Consider the following 18,581-nt stretch of genomic DNA (forward strand, 5'->3'; position numbering starts at 1 on the left):
AATTTAAAAAAAAAAAGTGGACACTAAGTGATTCTTGTTTGAGTGTCCTACGATTAGAATCAACATATATTCATATTTTAAGTGCAGAGCACTTTAGGGGCTCGTCTTGTCGTCGTAGCTCGCTCGCTGGACCCAAGTAGAGCCACACGGCGTTCCGTTGTCATGGCATAACCCAGAGGCTTTGAAAGCCAAGCGGCACCCGCCGCGGTGGCTCAGTGGCTAAGGCGGTGTGCTGCTGAGCACGAGGTCGCGGGTTCGATTCCCGGCTGCGGCGGCCGCTTTTCTGATGGAGGCGAAAAGCAAAAGTGCCCATGTGTACGAGATTTCGGCGCACGTTAAAGATCCCCAGGTGGTCTAAATTAATCCGGAGCCCTCCACTACGGCGCGCCTCATCGCCTGCGTTGCGTCGGCGCGTTAAACCCCTACAATCAATCAATCAATCAATCAATGAAAGCCAAGCGGTTTATATAGTCACGAGCGTTCGAAACTTGGGGACCACTGACGCTTGTCATACATCTCTCCATTGTTTAGCACAAAGAAAACTGTAGGTACATTTGAGGCAAAATATACGTAATTAATCAGCAGCGCCCGTGTTCATTTAGTTAGGAACGTTCGCTGGGTTAGTTTCTGGGATAGTAAGCGAAAAAAAGTGGCAGTGCAACGCTGGCACGGGTGGGGGGAAAAGCAAGCACAAAAAGAACAGAACTCACGATGGCGCAGTTTCAGGCAGGGGGTGCGCAAGCACTGAGTAGGTGGAATCGAATTGAGTTTTAATTGCATTGGGTGGTAGCAGTGAGCGGATAATGGCGCTGCAGCCCATTATGGCGAATCACTGCTCTGCACTTCTGACAGCTTTCACATTGAGTGGACCGGCCTTTTCCATTTTTTCTAGGCCTTCTGGTCATCTGGCAGTGAAATGTCACTGCTTAAAAACCAAGTTGCGTGCATACGCAAACAAGTTCTGAGTGCATGTATGCCCCTGTCACAACTTGGAAAATAATTTTTCGGCCTTAATCTCTGGAAGCCTGGTGGCTAATTTTAGACATCCTGCTGCTTAGGAATACAAGGGTCTAGATTCGGCTTCAGCCTGTACGAACGGATAACCACAAAAAAACTTTTGCAAGGAAACAGATTTGAAGTAGCTCAACAAATTTCAGTCATTATCAAATTAGTTTCAAGGCATCTCGCAGAGACTTGTATACACATCAGTTGTGAAATAATGTCAGCCTTTTTGCATCATCAACCTCCAGCTGCTTTTGTCCTGTGCTGACTGAGTCCATTCATCGCCTCCGAACATCATTATTTCGTTTGAATTATTGGCATTCCCCTTCTTCTAGAGCCGTCTCTCGGTATCCACTCTGTTACATACATCAGGAAAAAAAGTGAGGCATTTGTCTCTGAATTACAGCCCTCTTGCAAAGATAATAAAAAAAGGGGCCTGTAAAGAGTTCTTTATAGTATGAATACCGTATAATATGGAGTAAGGGCTGCACCCATGTATGGGCCGCACCCCCATAATAATTTTGAATAAAAAAAGTCCATATATTACCTGTATTTGTCTTTTCAAAGTGCCTGCCTAAAGAGCCTCATTTAGTCGTGAATGCAAGCACAATCTGAGTTATTTTAAAGAGGAGAAAATTTATTCGTGTAGACCCCCACTTTGAAAATCACTGCCGGAATTTTGAAAAAAAAAAAGAAAACGGCCCTTACACGAGTTTATATGGCAAATCAGATGAGAAGTGAAGTAATTGCTGTTTTGAAATAATCGGTTAATATGAATATAGCTGATGGGTGAAGGCAGAGAGCTTTATCTGTTGGGACAACGAGTGAATGCACATCTTGTTTCCCTTAATGTTCAGCAAAGCTTGACTAGTTGGTGTTGACACATGATGCAAACAGTGCAAATGTGCGGTGCAGTAGTGTGATGGGTGCAAAGCCTTGAAACTGGCCCATTTACTCGGATGAAACAGTGCAAATCAACGCACCACTTTTTCCTTTCACAACAAAATAAGTACAGTTCCTGGACTGTATACATCCTTGTGCCAAATGATGCAAACTTTGTCGTATAATAGTATGCATGTATAAAGTCCCTGAATCCCAGCTTTGTCAGGTGGGGGGCCAGAGGATGAAGAAACCATTTCCACTGATTGTGCAAGATGCAAGTCACACATTGTGCTTCCTGCTCCCAAGTTTCCATGTGCAAAATGATGAACTCTTGCAGTTTGTTCCATATATCGCTATAATGTGAGGCTGCGGGCCATGACTGTGCCATGCGTGGGCTTGCAGTGAAAGGAGGGGAAAGCCTTGTTTTCTGCGCTGTTGGAGTGAACTCTTCCCCCCTCTCCTGTCTTTCATTGCAGGGACGTTTGGTGAACTTGAGCTGCTCCAGTATCCCCTCTTTCGTGGTGTCCATTACTGCGGCAACTCAAGCTTTGGCTCTGATCGAGCTCTACAACGCCCCTCATGGGCGCTACAAGAGCGACGTCTACCTCCTCCCCAAGAAGATGGGTGCGTCTTCTACAGACCCTCCTTTCCTCTCTCTCTCTCTCTCTGTATCTGTGTATCTGTGTATCTGTGCTTGCACAACCCCAAGTTCAGCCCAACACAACTAACTCACCTCTAACATGACTCCAATATGGCTCCAATATGACTTCAACATGATTCCAACCTGACTCCAACCCACCCCCACTCAAATCCGACCCCAGCTGAATTGCAAGATAAATTAACCTAACTCAACCTGTAGTGTAAGTTGACCCAAGTCCATCCAACCCCTTAGTGTGCATTCCAGGTAGCTGTGCCTTTATTCTACGGGAATGGTCAGTGGCTCAACTGTGCCTTTGTGTTGCACTGTTAACTACAGTCAAATCGTGCGATATTGAAATCCCACGAGTATGAAATTCCCACGTCAATGAAGTAGTTTCGAATTCATGGTGAACGTCCATAGAAGCGTAAGTATTTCATATCTCGTTGAAATGAAATATTATTGGAAAACGATCCTGCGTTAACGAAATTTGTTGCAAGTCCGGTCGAGAATGTAGTTACTCATTTAAATCTAACAGTGTCAAAAAAGTGCTCAAATCCATGTTTTTCGGACTCAAAGTGCATAGACTTCTGCCACAGTGTGCTTGCATGGCCGCCACTATATTTGCTTACAAAAAAGATCGCACAGCCAGCAGCTGTGAAGGCAGTCTCGCAGCAACACCTCCATGGGACAATACATGGTGACTCACGGCATCGCTTTGGCTTGGGCTATGTTAGCCAGCTGCTGCTGAACAGCATGCGTTCATTTGTTGTATGCGTGGCAGTCCGCACGTTTGCTCTCAATAAGATGCCTCCACATCCCAAAAGCGGAAATTTTTATTGCCACAATATAAGGCGGCCATCATTGCCCAAGTCATAGCACCGACAAGCTTGCAACCGCCTGCAGCTTGCTCTACCATTTCGAAAAGCAAGGACACCACTCTTAAATTGCGCACGTACACAAAACAAAACAGTGACGGCTGTGGCCTTTCTGGATGTCGACAAAGCAGTGCTCGCTTAGTTTTGTGATCAGTATTGGAACAACGAGGTGGCACTGTCTGGCAAAGTTGAACAACAGAAGAAGCAGGCTTTTCTTTGCATGCTTGGACATGCTTGGTGCCGAGGATCAAGAAGAAAAACGTGCGGAATAGGCAAACCCACGAAATGTTTTGGATGCAGTTCACATGAATCGGTCGTTTTTAGCTGCACACAACAACTAGCAATGAAAAACTTCTAGTGTGAGAGCTGAGCTGTAAAGTTGCTGGAAAGGAAACTTCACAAAGTGCTATAACCAACTTTCGGAAATAAATTTTCGGTCTGGTGATGATTTTTTTGCCGTTTATGTTTCATTCTTGTGGCAATTAAATTCCCGCAAAAGCAAATTTTTTGCCTTTCCCCCGGCAGTTTCGTTAGTGCAGGGTTCGACTGCAGCTGGTATGAGGAAAACATGACATGTAGAATAAGATGCACTCCAGTTTCGTATTTTTCACGAACACCCTGAACACATGCAAGGAGACAGGTTTTTTGTGGATTTCCATAGACTGCATCACAGACTTGCCCAGATGCACAAAACACACCCAAAAGGGTGGAAAGAGGTTGTGGCACAAATATTCTCTCATGCTTAAATTCCCCTGATCTTAAAGGAAAAAAAAAACACCTTAAAAAATTGGCGCAGCCTGCACTAGTGGTACAAGGCTGGCAAAACTGCAGAGCTGGTCGCCCCTCTCCTTTCGTCCAAGACTCTACTGTCACACCCAACATAGATTTATTTCCAAACTTGCCGCTGAAAGCTGTCCGTGACTGGCAGGCCCAGATCGTTTTGTCCGCAGCCTTTCACATCTCTCCCAAAGTGGACCGCGTTATCATGTGCTAAAGGCCGTGCCAAGCGGCTTCGCGAACTCGGCGTCTGTGCTCTCCACATCAGACGCAAACGCACATGAACTGGTGAGGAGAACAGCATGCGAGAGGTCACACCACGAATGCTGGGCAGAGTGTTCTCGAAGGTCGAGCTGGCCGACGCTGGCGCTCCTCGCGGGGCGCACACTTACGTGCGTTCAGCTGGGCTGAGTTTTCTAGTAATGCTTCACAGAAGAAGTGAACAAACAAAGCCCCTAAATGCACAAGCTCAATGCAGGAATTGCTAGATGTGCACCTAAGGTTTACCGTTTGGCACCAGCCACTGGGTGATTGATGGCACGCCTGCGAGTTTGTACGCAAAGCTACAGGACAGGCTTTTTGTGAGGTCCAATCTAGAAGGGCAAGTTTGTCCGTAATAACATTTTCTCAATCCAGATGTATTATTTCTACGCAGATGAGTATGTTGCCAGCCTGCACCTGCCAACGTTTGACGCCCACCTGACCGAACTGACCGACGACCAGGCCAAGTACATGGGCCTCAACAAGGCTGGGCCTTTCAAGCCCAACTACTACAGGTGCGTCTCGTCATTGTTTTTTCCTCCCTATCCACACATCTTGGCTGTGAAGTATAGAGCATTTTTACCTCACTAGCGGCATCTGCGTGAATTCAACAATTTTTTTTAGAGATGAGTCAAATTCAACCAAACCGAATTTGAGAAAACGGGGAAACTTTGTTATGGTACCTGAATGCGATATGTTTTATTGCCAGCTAGGAGAAGTTTATGGGCACAAGCAATTAAAAAATAACTAACTAATTAACTGTTTTTTAATTAGTTATTTACTGAGGTCTTACTAATTAGTTCATCCTGCCTGACAGTCCGAGCTGTCAGGTGGGAACTCGCAAGGAGGCTGCCGTGTTGGTTATATGACATCAAACCGGAAGCACACTTGCATCGGGAACATCGATTTGGCTCATTTTGATCCATGCCACAACAGCATGTGGCTCATTTTACGATGCGAAATGCAGTCTGCATACAGGTTCGCCAGGTGTTATCTGACGTATTTTGTTGCAACCTGTTTTTTATGGGAAAGTAGCCGAGTTTTTCTTGTCACTACAGTTTTATCTGGTTTAGTTTCACTTTCTGGATTTGGCTCATTTCAAGAAAAAAAAAAACTCCTCAATCCTGCTTCGCATACACTGCAAGTCGCATTAGTGCAAAGACAGTTTTCTTGGTGGGCTTATTACTAGCATAACACCAGACAAAGCTCAAGGCAAATACATCGTAGATTTCATAAATGCATTGTAAATGCGATGCAAATGTGTTATAAATACGTCATATTGCATCACTTGTAAATGACAGGTAAAGGCTTCATTGAGTACACCGAATCGATCATTTCTGGAGAGCCCTCTGGGCTATTCACATTTCACACCAAGGCTAATTTACCGGCTAATGCCAGAGGGGAAGCTAAAACTTCTTTTATTCGACACACCGCACGACACTGACATTGTGGATGTCCTGATGCACATTTGGGTAAATCAACCAGTAACTACTTGCCTTTCGTGTTGAGCGATGCATTGCTTTTTGGGTGATTTTTTTTACACAGCTGATGTTGGCATGCGCAAAAAAGTTGTACAGGTGTGGTTATGACAAGCAGAGTCTTCATATTTGCTCAGACTACTCTACGTACGACAGTGGTTTTCAATTCAATCTGTGTTTCTACTTGTACTCTGCCACACCCAGATATTATAAGCTGTGCAAGTTTCCCAAGGTATGCTGGCTTTGTTGGCAGCTTATGAGCTCTTTACTCCACAGCCTTCCTGAGAACAGGACTCTCTCAGTACACTTCTAGTTTTCAGGTTTAAAAAAAAAGAGGAATGGGCACATTTTAACAATGCCTACAAATGGAACGAAAATCCCTGGGTACCTAAATACTTTGGTGTTCTTGCCAAAGGCAGAACGTCTATAAAAGCCGTTACCTTTTGTAATGACCCGCGTAACCTCCAGGTCGCTTCGGAAGGATTACCGAAAATTGCATCAATACATTGGGTAGGTTTGTCCAGTATAAAATTGTATGCCAAACTCGCACCTCTGTTACACGTTTTACTTTTCTTCAATGCAAGGGCTTTTTTGGGGGATGGCGACATATTTTGGTAAGAAGTATGGCACTGTATGATGTTCACATGATGTCGGACAGAGTGGTGCCAGCTTTTCAGTTAACTCTGTGACATGTGGAAAAAAGGGCTGTGAGCGTGCCCTGTTTACACATGAAATTAGGAAACCTTCCTGGTCTGCATGCCACATTCATTGGACAACAATTTCAGTTACGACCACAGGAAGTGTGATGTAGTTGCTGCCATGCTCAAGGTACAAGTACTTTCAACAACACGTCAACGGTTTAAAAAGTGTTTCAAAATGGTTGACCCACCTGTTGGCATCGTCGTGCATCTTGCAAGACAGCAGTCTGTCTCGAGTTCTGCTGAACCAGCCAAACCGCTACCAATCACTGACTAGCTAGGATCCCTATTAACGTATTTATTCAATTATAAGGTGGTCACGATTATAAGGCGAGGGTGCAGTTTGGAGAATAGAAAAAATTTGCCGTATATATACTGAGCTTCAAATACCAGGCGGAGTATGACTTTGAGACAACAGACTTTGGAAAAAGACATCGCCTTGTATTCGAATAAATAGGGTAATACCAATGGCTTTGACTAGCCAGCGAGTGGCAGCAGTTTGGTGCATTGGGTAAAAATCAAAACATACTGCCCTCTCTCGAAAGAGGGCGGCCATTTTGAAACGCTTTCGGACCGTCGCTTAATGACAGTTTGATGGCAACTCCGGTTGCGTCAGTGTATGGTGTGTGCAAACGGGTGCGATAAACAGGGAGGTACAGTATGCCGATCAAGAACGTCGTGCATTCTTCTTTCATTTAAGTAATGACAGTTACTACTACGTAGTGCCCTTAGCTGCAACACCATGTGTCATCCATCTTGGAAAATTTTTGCAGCAAAGAAATAGAAATGCAGTCATATTGGGCTGTCGTCAACGAATGACCAAATAATGTTGGGCCAATTTTAAGTCCAGAGCACTTTAGGGGCTCGCCTTGTCATCGTAGCTCGCTCGTGGGACCCAAATAGAACCACACAGCGTTCCGTCGTAGCCGCGTAACCCAGAGACTTTGGAAGCCAAGTGGTTTATATGGTCATAGCCGTTCGAAACTCGTGAACCAGTGGCGCTTGTCATACATCTCCCCGTTTTTTAGCGCAAAGACAACTGCAGGTACATTTGAGGCAAAATCTGTGTATATAACCAGCAGCCCCCACGTTCATTTAGTTAGGAACACTGGTTGGGTTGGTTTTTACGATAGTAAGCGAAAAAAAGTGGCAGTGCAACGCCGGCACGTGCAGGCGGTAAAGCAAGCACAAAAAGAACAGAACTCCCGCTGGCGCAGTTTCAGGCAGGGGCTGTGCGAGCACTGCGAAGGCGGGAAATTTGAATTGCATTGGGGGGTAGCAGTGAGCGGATAACAGCGCTACAGCTCATTGTGGCGAATCACTGCTCTGCACTTCCGACAGCGGTCACATTGAGTGGAACGGCTTTAATTTTTTTCTCTTGTTCTTTTCAGGTACTAACTGCGGCGTCATCGCATAGCAGAGCAAGGGAACAGCCGAGCATTCCAGTTGGCACAGCCGGAAAACCAGAAGGGGAGAGAGAGAGATGGAGCGAGAGAAACCTCGGAAAAGGCACACCCGAAGTCAAGAGCGGAAGAGGAGAGACGGGCACAACCGTTGAGACAGCGAAGAAGAAGTGCTGGCGAACGTGACCCGAGGGGGGGATATTGAAGTAGCTCAGTCACAGAGGGGAAGGCAAAGATTGAGCCTCGCGAGCATAACTTTTCCCTCTTGTACATAGGCTAGCTAGCCTCTCTTAGTGCCTCTTCGAAGGACAGCGAGATAATTCCTTGCAGCTGATAATCCTAGTTGATTATAGCACACTGTTTAGATAGAGGGCAGGCAGCCAGCCTTGATGAGCTGTGTACTTTGGCATTGGAACTTCTGTTTTTTAGGAGTAGATTGTCTCGTTTATTTTTGTGGGTGCCCGTCCTTAAAAGGAACTAAATCCTCTCCTCCCCCCTTCATACGGAAATGAAATTTTTGAATGCGATATAAAAAAGAGCGCCGTGGACTTCATTTTTACTGCTTCGTAATTCGGTGCACGTTGAGAAAATTGCAACGAAATATTTGACCAGTCGGCCGGTCTGAACGTCATTTGTTTCGCTGTTTCGAGTTTTGCAGTGATGTGTGGCGAACGTGCAGTGCATTTCAGTTTGAAACGTAGCATCGAAAGATTTTCTTCTTTGTTCTTGTTGTTTTATTTTATTGCAGAAACGTTATATTTTATACGGTCGCCAGGCGCCGCTATTATGTACACGTTTCTTGTTTCCGCCGTGCATATATATTAGTCACTCGACACAAAAAAGTCTACGTGCAATCAGTATAGTCAGCAGACTTCTTTCTCTCGCAAAGGTTTAGTTGTTGAGCATTTTTGCTGCACTGAGAAGTGTGCATTTTGACTTACAAATATCCTGCCTTTGAGACTAACGTAATGCCATTTAAACGTTTAATGCTGCCTAAACACTCCGTTCATTGTAATTTTTGTAACGTCCGTTGCAAAGTTTTGTTCTATGAAAGGAGCATGTTCCTCAAGTTTCAAATTTACCCCCGGCCTAGTACTTTTTCACATTTCCTTCCTTCACTCTATACCAGCCGTTGAATTACGTAGTCGGCATCTGTGTAATCCTGGCTGATGTGTTGGTTAAATGGAAGGGGACGCACGAATTTTTGGTGCTAGTGCTTAAAAACGGCTTCCGTTCTCCTTGTACAAAACTTGGATGCATGACTTGCGTAATTGCACTGAAAACGGTTGCCACTGTTGTTTTCATCGGAGGCATTACCGAGACCTACCGGCTGTGTCGCTGTTCACTTGTCGAACTATGCTTTAGGCATCTAGAGGTGGTTTGCTCGTACGGTAAAGAACCTGTCTCACTCAACAGACATTTGAAGTGTACCCTGGCATCAGTTTTGAACTAGTCCATGAACTGAGCCACAAAGTCGTAAACCGAGATTCAATCTCAAAACTGAGACACTTTCTCTGTCGTACGTGCAAACCTCTTGAGGTCTCGTCGGCCAATCAGATTATAATACTGACCAAGATAATTCTTTTTTACTCGCATTCGCTTTTTGCTTTGCCCCCGAGAGGTTTCTCCTTCCCCAGAAACCATTGGCTACGGATTGGATTGGCACGAGAACGTGGCGTGGGCTCACGAAATGGGGCTTACAAAGGGGCGCACATACTCTCTTGCTTTTCAGGGAAGGCCGCTTTTTATGCTATTTCGAATTTTGTCGCCAAGCTTATTCGACGGCACTCGCCGCACCTCGTCAGACGTAGCATCAGTAGCATAGATAGAGCCCGGTGGAATTATGGATTGAGCGACTCGCATTGTGAATTCATATGTGAGGGTTTCGTATGTATCGATACTGTGCTGTTCCCGAGGATGCCAGGAGAATGAGCAATTAATTGCGGAACCGCTTTGTTCCTTCCTGCTGTATTTGTTTTCTTGTGCTTGTATTGTCGGAGTGTGGCGATATTGCTCTCGGACGGAACACTTCTCGAAACGTACAAATCAACACATTGAACCTACGTTTTGTGGTATTTTAGTGCTAGCTGCTGAACTGCTTGTTGCTTGGGAGTTTTGAATGGTTTCGAATGGAGCTTTACTGGTTTCAAATGGTTCTTGTGTAGTTTGGGGTCTGCCTTGTTTTGTTCAATGCAAAGATTTCGCTATAAGTTTGCTTTGCGAGTTAATTTTGTTGAAGTGCTGTCTTTGCGTGTGCATGCTGACGGGAAACGAGCAGAGGAAATACAACATTCCCTTCTGAGATGGAAAATCCTTCAGAACCGTAGCGTGTTTCCAACTGTTGTTTCTAAACTCTTGGTGTCTTAGACTACTTAGAAGCAGAGGAGGTTTGGAAGTAGAGATACCTGAATAAATGCAAACTCGACTTGAATCATATGGAGTCGCTGCAGATTGAAATGGATGTGAAATAAGATATTTTCTCAATATCCTTCAAGTCATGAGCAATGGTAGAAGTGGATGTTCGTGTACTTATGCAGTAACTAAACTGCAATCTGTGTTCATTCTTTTTTCCATTTAGCATCTTTGTAACTCTACAGGACTCTAGTAAAAAAAATTGGCCGGCAATATAGCTGTGGTAAACACTTTTCTCTCAAAGCCACCTAGTCTTTAACCAAGAGGCTGTAAAATTGTAAGAACACTTCTTCGTTCAGCTCATATACTACGAATGTCTTATCCCTTCACCATTAATCTGGCTCCACAAAACAGGCGATGGGTCAGTTCAGTGTTCCAAATTTTCACGCGGGCTGATTTAGGCCGCTGTACTTCTCAAATGTTCGAAGTTTCATCGCATTTTGAGAAGTTCGTTACACCATTGTATCATGCATTCTAACTTGTCTTGGGATGTGAAGCATTGCGTGCCTTGCAATTTCTTGGCCGTCTTCATATTGGGCTCACAGTGGAGCTCTTTTACATCTTTAAGCCATTCCTGTCATCTAAGGCACGCTTATTGTTGCATTTAAATACCTTGAGGTTGCCGAGAATATTGAATTGTGTTAAGAAGGAATGCCGTACAACGAGAGAATGTCTGCCTTTCTGTCTTGCTTTTTATTTCCTGTATCCTTCAAACACTGGCGCACACCTGCGTGGCGAGAGCTGTAGAGTCTGCTCACTAAGGTCGGCTGTTTATCGAAGTTACTTACGTGTTTGGTGTAACAGTCAAAGCGATAGTTTCGGCTAGATTGAATGCAGCTGTGAGTGGAACAACTGAAACAGTCATCTCGAGGTTGAAGTTCGAAGTTTTCAGAATTGTTACTCCTGATTCCAGGCATTATGAAAAAAAGAAAATACCGTGTCCAAATGGTGTGCTTTCTTCAATAACCTTTTACTGCTGAGAGTCTGAGATGTTTGCGTTGGCAAAGCTAACCTTCAAGACTTTAAAATACAGAACATTTTGATTAGCAGCACTGTCCAAATGTTACTAAAAAAAATAATACTTTTTTTTTTCTTGCCAATGATTAAAGGAGGTTGGAGTGTGTTCAGTTCGATTGTGGGAACGTTGATTCTGCAACATTGGCCACTTGACGTTCTCTCAATTGGCCACTTGTGTGTGTGAAAGACATATGCCATCTGAGCATTAGGTTTGTACGAATAACCTGTACTGTAAACAGTTTTTTTTTTTTTTTTGCTTTAATGTATACTTTAGGTGTATTGGCCTTGCTGCGAAGCTGCTTTTCCGCATTGCATCGTTTTGGCTCATTGTTGCAGTGTTACTTTGTTTCATGTCCAATGTTTTCTGTGTTAGCCAGACTGAGCGGGCGTGTTCTTGGGTGCGGTTACGTTGTTGAAACACTGAGTGGTGCCTTGCACATATTCGATTCTGTTTCTATTGCGCTGCTTTTCTGGGTCCCTCTTTCACAGAGGCGGTGGCGCCTGAATAGATAGAGGGCTTTGTTTACGTCATACGAACAGTCGTTGCTCAAAAAAGTATGGTTGGGGATCGTACGTGGAGATGAGATCATGGGAAACCAGGCACACTCTTCTGTATCGACGCCGTCATAAGAGAGAAAGCTTTGAAGAATACACAAGGTGTGAACTAAGAGCTGCCGTTTTCTATGAACACTCGTTCCATGCCGATGATTCGTCGACATTCTTGTTGTCATGGTTGCGCTGCTTACACGTTTTAATTTTTTTTTGCTGCCTCTGTGCATTGTACCGCTATTGTTTTTTGATAGTAAAGTATTGTTTTTCAAAGCGAGGCCTTTGTCTGCGTGCGTTCTCTGTTCTCTGCTGGTGTCAAATTTAAAGGTGCTGCTACGCAAAGTGCTTTGTATCACAATTCAGACTTGTAGTCTGTTTTCTGTTTTGTTATTTTTTCGTTTTTAGTAGAAAACGTGCCAGTATAGTTTTGACAACTTTGTCTAGTGGCAGTGTATGCTAAGGACCCTTTATTTTGTACATTGTGCCTTATGAAACTGCTACCTTCTATTACGTGCACATTTTATCGCAAACTTTTCGTTGCTACGTGCTGTCATCAAGACTATTTATGGAGGGACCATCATTTGCGGTAACGCCACTTCGAACTAGCGCTTTATTGCCCATATAAACTTCGCAATGGGTTTACATCAGGAATCGCCTGTATGATGCCAGCACTTCATCTTTTCACTAAATACAACTGATATTGTGAGTCGCGTAATGGGTGAACGCTTAGTGGAGAGGCATTGCGCAGGCCTTATGTGGGAAATGTGGTTGCCTTGAGACACGCTACAGAAGGTACTCTTCAACTACTTCAATTAGCACCAGGTAGTTTTTATTCAACTCTGTGCCAGAAAAACGACACCCAAATTCGTTCACCATGAGAAAAAATGTGCCAAAGCAAAAAAGGGAATCTTCAAAACAACTTTCGAAGGGTTGGAAACTTAGATTACCTTGCATTTTTCATGCGCACGCAAACAGCCAACTGCTCAGCTATAATCAGTCAAGGCGACCTTCCGGACAAAATGCTGGCAAAGGCACAGCAGAGACTATGTAAACAGAAGGCGCTCCTGGGAAAGCAATCATCGAGATGTCTTCAGCCATTATGTATGCACCAATAGGGAACTATATTCACCGTTACTTATTCACTATTCATTAGGTCAATATTATCAACACCAATCAAGCACGACTAGGGGCATTACTTGTTGACAGTTCTGCAGTGCTGCAATTAGGAGCACTGTACATACACTGAGGCTATCGCCTGCACCTCACAGAACGTGCGCTAATTAACTGTTCAAGCGAGGCGTACATAAAAACAAGGATAGTGCCGCATTTTGCTCACGGGTAATCTTCCCTCAGGCCGACAAAGCTACATTCCTGAAGAATGTCCATCACGGTCTGCTTGATTACGTCAACTTCCAGGTCGTACAGTGTGTGCAGCAGGGTGCCGTGCTTAGTCTCGGGGAGGCTGATCAGAGCCACTTGCGCGATCAGCAGCGACAGCGTGACTAAGAACAGCGGCGCGCTGCTGTGCAAGCGCTGAGCAGGCAAAGCAATGGCCGTGGCCACAGCCGCTCCTATCCGACCACAAGACAGCAAGGTGCAGACGGCCATAGTCCTCAGCATGGTGGGAAAGAGCTCGAGGCTGTGGATGATCACCACGGTGTACGTCATTCCCAACGAGGCGAGCGTTAGCTCGCACAAGAGCGTCAGCAGGACTTTGCTGCTGGGAGGAGACAGTAGAAGCACGAACGCCAGGCCGAAGGCTAGGCAGCAGGAGAGCGCCACGCACATTGCCAGCGCCTGCTTGCGGCTAAAGGTCCGCATTAGCGCATAAGCCGCCGGCAGGGCGGCAGCACGGGGAACCACGGCGGTCAGGAGGAGCCAGACGTTCGTGTGCCGGGGCGTATGCTGCCAGACAGCGTGCATCGAGAAGAACAGGCAGAACCAGACGCAGAACGCCCTGACGACGCGCCCTCGCAGAACTTCGTTCGTCAGCATGTCGAGGACGCAGGAGCTGCGCAGCGCCGGTACCTCCTCCTTGCGCCTGATGTCGAACTGCCGTTCCAGGACTGGGACGTTCATGATGACGGTGATGCCATTGGCTCGGGACATGGAGATTAGCACGTCTTTGGCCTCGTCGAACTTCCACATGGACAGGTGCCACACGGGCGACTCCTCGAGGGCGTGGAAGCAGAAGACTAGCAGTAGCGTCGGCATGATGCCGATGATGGCGACGACCCGCATGTCCAGGACCCCGGCGCCTTCGAGCGTGGTGGCCGCCAGACTTCCCAGGAGCAGCCCCGCTTGCGCGAGGCAGCAGTAGAAAACGCGGAAGCACTTGGTGGTCACCTCGAAGAGCAGGACGATTGTGTTGACGCGGAGCGAGCTCACCGAAGCGCCGACGAACGCGCGGGACACGGCGAAGACCGCGAGAGAGTTGGCGTACGCGAGCGCCAAGGCGGCGCACATGGCGAGGACGACGCAGCAAATGGCGATGGTCCGGCGGCCCGTCTTGTCGCTGAGCTGGCCCGCGAGTGGCAGCATGACGAGGCCGCAGATGATGTTGAAGACCTCGACGAGCGTCACGTGCCAGGCGTAATCGCAGACGAGGTTCCAGCGGCTCGCCATGGTCTGCACTCCCCGCGGGAGCTCGTAGTTCCACTCGTTGCAGAGTCTGGCACGCCGCTCCGTGTCGGTCTCGTACTCGCGAACCGAGGGAGAGAGCTGCGAGATCGGCAAAGGTACACGCATCATAGTTAATATGCGATAACTGGATTAAGCTCAAAAGGAGCGAAGAAAATGGTAATGGGCAGGTCACGTCATGCGCATGGGTACAACACGTGGACCATCCGTTTAATGGAGTGGCTGCCAGTAAACCGTTAACGCAATAGGGGTCGGTCAAAGACTCGAGGGAGGGATGAGTTACGAAAATTCGGCGGGAAAAGGTGGAGTCGGCTAGAACTGGATAGACACGTGACGGGATATCTTTGGGAGTGGCCTTCGTCCTGCAGTGGACACAACCATGCAGGTTGAATTCGATTGCTGTAATATATGCGGTGCTGCTAAAATACAAGGGGAGCAGAAAATGGCGCATTTGGGGTGGCAATTCGTCTTGTTACGGTGACCAGACGTCCCGTTTTTGAGGTCCGCTTCTGCCGTCCCGTTTTTTTTTTTTCTCTCTCAATAAACAACCATGTCCCGGTTTCGCAGGACTGCATAGTTTCAAAATTTCACCTCCTCCCGACGTCACAGCCTTTAGTTGGTGCGGCCGCCGCAGACCGCGCATGGAAGTCTTCCTTCTTTCGGAGTTTATAAAATAATTACCGACTTATCAACCGGATAAACGACGAAAAGTGTGTTAATTTGAACCAGTCTACGCAGTGCAAGCAAGAACGGGAGCTTGACACTTCACATCACTGTCCCTTTAATTCACTTCAGCGTCCCTTTAAGGCAAAGCTTGGTTCTTTCGTGTCATGCTGGACAACAAACTCCCAACGCGGCAGAGGTGGCGGCGTCGGGGGGGGGGGGGGGGGGGGGGGGGGGAGCGGAAGGTTTCAATCACGGGGCACACTGTAGATAGCGCGGAGAATTTACCCAGCGTTCCCCGCGCGGAAGTGCCTGCTCGTCGGCCTCGGCGGTACGGCTTTGCCGTCGGCTTTAGTGATGGTTGTTTTGGGCCTGTTCTGGCGCAGCTTCGTGTCCATTGCACGCTGCCTTCGCACGGCTTGATTAACTTGTTTGACAGCACATCCAGGGTAACGCGCACCCGGTAGAATTAAGTGGTCGTACGGCAGCCGTACGTTAAGGATTGGTTTGCAGGGCGGGAAGACAAAATGTACAAACCACATACAGACATCTGGCCGCCAGAGAAACGCAACCTTTTGCGCGTAGCTTGCCACGAATGGGACTCCGTTTTATAAATTGGTGAATACCGATTCAGTTGTGTTTTAAGAGGTATTACAAAATGCGAAAGTAGCAACTTGTTCTGTTAAATAGCGATTATAAAAGTTCCCTCTGCTTTCTCGGAATTCTCAAACTTACTAAACGAACTAGTTTAAATCGGTATAAATGGGAATCACTAAGCTCACATCCCGCATTGTTTCGTTGTCTGCGCTTGCGTCGCGCGGTGGTGTAGCCCCAAGCTACCACATCAGGATGGCTAGGTTCCGCTTCTTCTAAATTTGTTGCGCTTTAAATTTGCACTAGGTTCCGCTGCCTCACCCTTCGAAAGATTCTCCTCTCAGTTTTCTTTCTCCCTGCTCACGGCCGGGTTACAGTGGCGGCGTCCGCCGGTCTAGCCCAGTCGTCACGTCTTTGAATTCAAGTGACATCTCATGGGCAATTGTTTTGGGTGTCGTTTAAAGCTTTGCTTTCCACTTTCACAGCGTGGATTGGAGCCCATTTTTTTCACCGAGACTTAAAACTTGTACACAACGTATGCGCAATATTTTGTATTTGCATTTTGAATAAATTCACTTAATGAGTTTTACGATGCAAACTATACTGTCCATATTTACGTTTCCAACTTTTTGTCACAATTTTACACCGCCAGTCGTCTCTATTCAGTCGTTACACTCCTATTACACTCTTGTTACACTCTTGCTACCCTGTTACAGTCTTCCCACCCTTCCCCCCGTCCAGGGGTCCGTTCTATAGACGTGTAGCCCCCCTCGGAAAAGTGACGCAACTTGCACTATAGTAGTGCAAGGCTGGAGACGCAGCAGAGCTGGCTGCCCCGCGGAGACCCGGCCGTTGCACCTCACATAGATTTCCGAACTTGCCGCTGAAAGTTCTCAATGACTCCAGGCCAGAATCATTTTGTCCGCAAGCTTTCACATCTCTCCCAAAGTGGACTGCTTTAGCACACGCTAGAACCCGCGCAAACCGGATTCGCGAACTCGGCGTCTGTGCGCCCCTCTTCAGGCTCGGACGCACGTGAACAGGTGGACAAAAAGGGCCCATCTCCCCGCGAGGGGGACTCGAGTAAATGCGTCGCATAGGGGGTGGGTGTATTGCGTTAACGTTTAGTGTTTGGGGAGTTGGTGGTAGTGAATGCATTTTATCAGCAGCTTCTCGACGTAGTTTGAATGAGTCAAGAATATAAGGCGCGTTCGTAGCCTTTGATTCTGTGTCGGTTTTGTGGCGCAGTGGGAAGAGCACCATGTATTTCGCGTTCCGCCCACAGGTAGTGAATGCGTTGTACCAGCAGCTTCTTGACGTAGTTTGAATGAATCAAGGATATAAGGCGCATTCGTAGCCTTTCATTCTGTGTCGGCTTTGTGGCGCAGTGGGAAGAGCACCCTGTACCTTGCGCTCCGCCCGCAGGGTCGTGGGATCGAAACTAGGCGCCGGTAACTGTTATTTCTTTTTATAGTGTAGGGGGAGGCTGGCTGCTGCGGACGCCGACGCACGGGTGACATCGTGAGTTATACAAATGCTCTGCATTTAAAATAATATTCCACAGACTACGACACGAGCGCTGGGTAGCGTGTTCTCTGAAATCGATCTGGACGAGCCGGGGCACTCCTCACGAGACGCACGCTCACGTGCGCTCGGCTGGGCGGAGTTATCTGGTAACGTTCGACGGCGGAACTGAAAGCTTAAACAGCTCTGCTTCAGTGTACTAGAACTAGTACACTGTAGCTCTGCTGTTTGAAGTTCTGCGGATGGCCATGTGACAGAGCGATATTGGGTACCTGTTCGTAGACGGCGCACTGGTTGAAGCGGCCGTCGCTTCCCAGGGGCAGGGCGACGTTCCTCCACAGGTCGGGGTTCATGTGCGCGAACTCCGGCGGCGGTCGGCACCAGTGGTCGACGGGAGGCGTCAGCAGCCGGGAGCAGAGCGCCTGGTATGCGTCCACGGCCACGGAGAGCTGGGCGCAGGCCAGGATCATCAGCTGGAAGCGGCCGTGGCCCAAGTCCGCGGAGGGCAGGCGGGGGCCCTTGGGCGCCAGCGCTGATTCCATCAGGCGCAGCGTGGCCGCGGCGGGAGTCGCGGCCGAAGAGACGCTCGGTTGGCTCGCTCGCAGGACGCTGCCCCGGCGATCGCTTTGGAGTGCTGCGGGGGGCTCTCTGACAGTAGGGAAGAGGAGGGGCGCAAGAGGTCAGCCCTGCGCAGTCCTCGTCTTGTGGCTCTAGATTGTTGGTGAAAATGTAGCGAGGGCAAGACAAACACACAAACGGAAATACGCACGCACAAAAAACAAAGGTAATGAAAATGTAGGCACCAGGAACTTGCCTCTAGTTCGGAGGCTTTTAGGAAGCACAGAAGAGCTTTAAAGCCCTGCTCAAGGTTTCTCACCCGCAGTCGTTTCCGCGCTGTCGCTTTGGCGTGAAAAGCGGACAAACACACAAGACGAGTTCGGAGTCCCCCCGAACACCACTAAGGGGATACCTGGGTGATTCCACCAGTCAGGTATAGAAGTGCGTCTGGTGGAACATCGTGAATGAGTGGAAGCGACAGCTTGTTGTGATGCTCTGGCGTCACACATACCAATTAACGCCACGATTGCCTCTTGAGGATCTGCTGGATGTAGTTTGCCGTATGGTGCCACGTGCGTGGAAGTAACACATGGGCTTTCATGCTGCGG

At 47.5% G+C, this 18,581-nt stretch overlaps 2 protein-coding genes across 10 annotated transcripts in view; one reads left to right on the forward strand and one right to left on the reverse strand.

Moving 5' to 3' along the window:
- The window catches only part of LOC144159361 (adenosylhomocysteinase-like 1), a 267,623-nt gene extending 255,352 nt beyond the window's left edge, over positions 1 to 12,271 (forward strand). For all 9 annotated transcript variants that reach the window (XM_077690785.1, XM_077690788.1, XM_077690792.1 and 6 more), the window contains 3 exons: positions 2,361 to 2,508; positions 4,832 to 4,952; positions 8,005 to 12,271. In XM_077690785.1, coding sequence (XP_077546911.1) covers positions 2,361 to 2,508; positions 4,832 to 4,952; positions 8,005 to 8,011 — 276 coding nt within the window. In that variant the 3' untranslated portion in view covers positions 8,012 to 12,271. The remainder of the gene's footprint in view (positions 1 to 2,360; positions 2,509 to 4,831; positions 4,953 to 8,004) is intronic.
- A 1,055-nt stretch (positions 12,272 to 13,326) lies between these two features.
- LOC144160111 (organic cation/carnitine transporter 2-like) lies at positions 13,327 to 18,070 on the reverse strand. Its single transcript, XM_077691716.1, has 2 exons — positions 17,688 to 18,070; positions 13,327 to 14,715 (listed from the first exon to the last, which is right to left on the reverse strand). The coding sequence occupies exons 1-2, from the start codon at positions 17,955 to 17,957 to the stop codon at positions 13,327 to 13,329; spliced, it is 1,659 nt and encodes a 552-aa protein (XP_077547842.1). The 5' UTR covers positions 17,958 to 18,070.
- Between the last annotated feature and the right edge of the window lie 511 nt (positions 18,071 to 18,581).

Source organism: Haemaphysalis longicornis, unplaced genomic scaffold, assembly GCF_048455015.1.
Source record: "Haemaphysalis longicornis isolate Haplotype H1 unplaced genomic scaffold, Haemaphysalis longicornis Haplotype H1 scaffold_10, whole genome shotgun sequence".
Lineage (NCBI taxonomy): Eukaryota > Metazoa > Arthropoda > Arachnida > Ixodida > Ixodidae > Haemaphysalis > Haemaphysalis longicornis.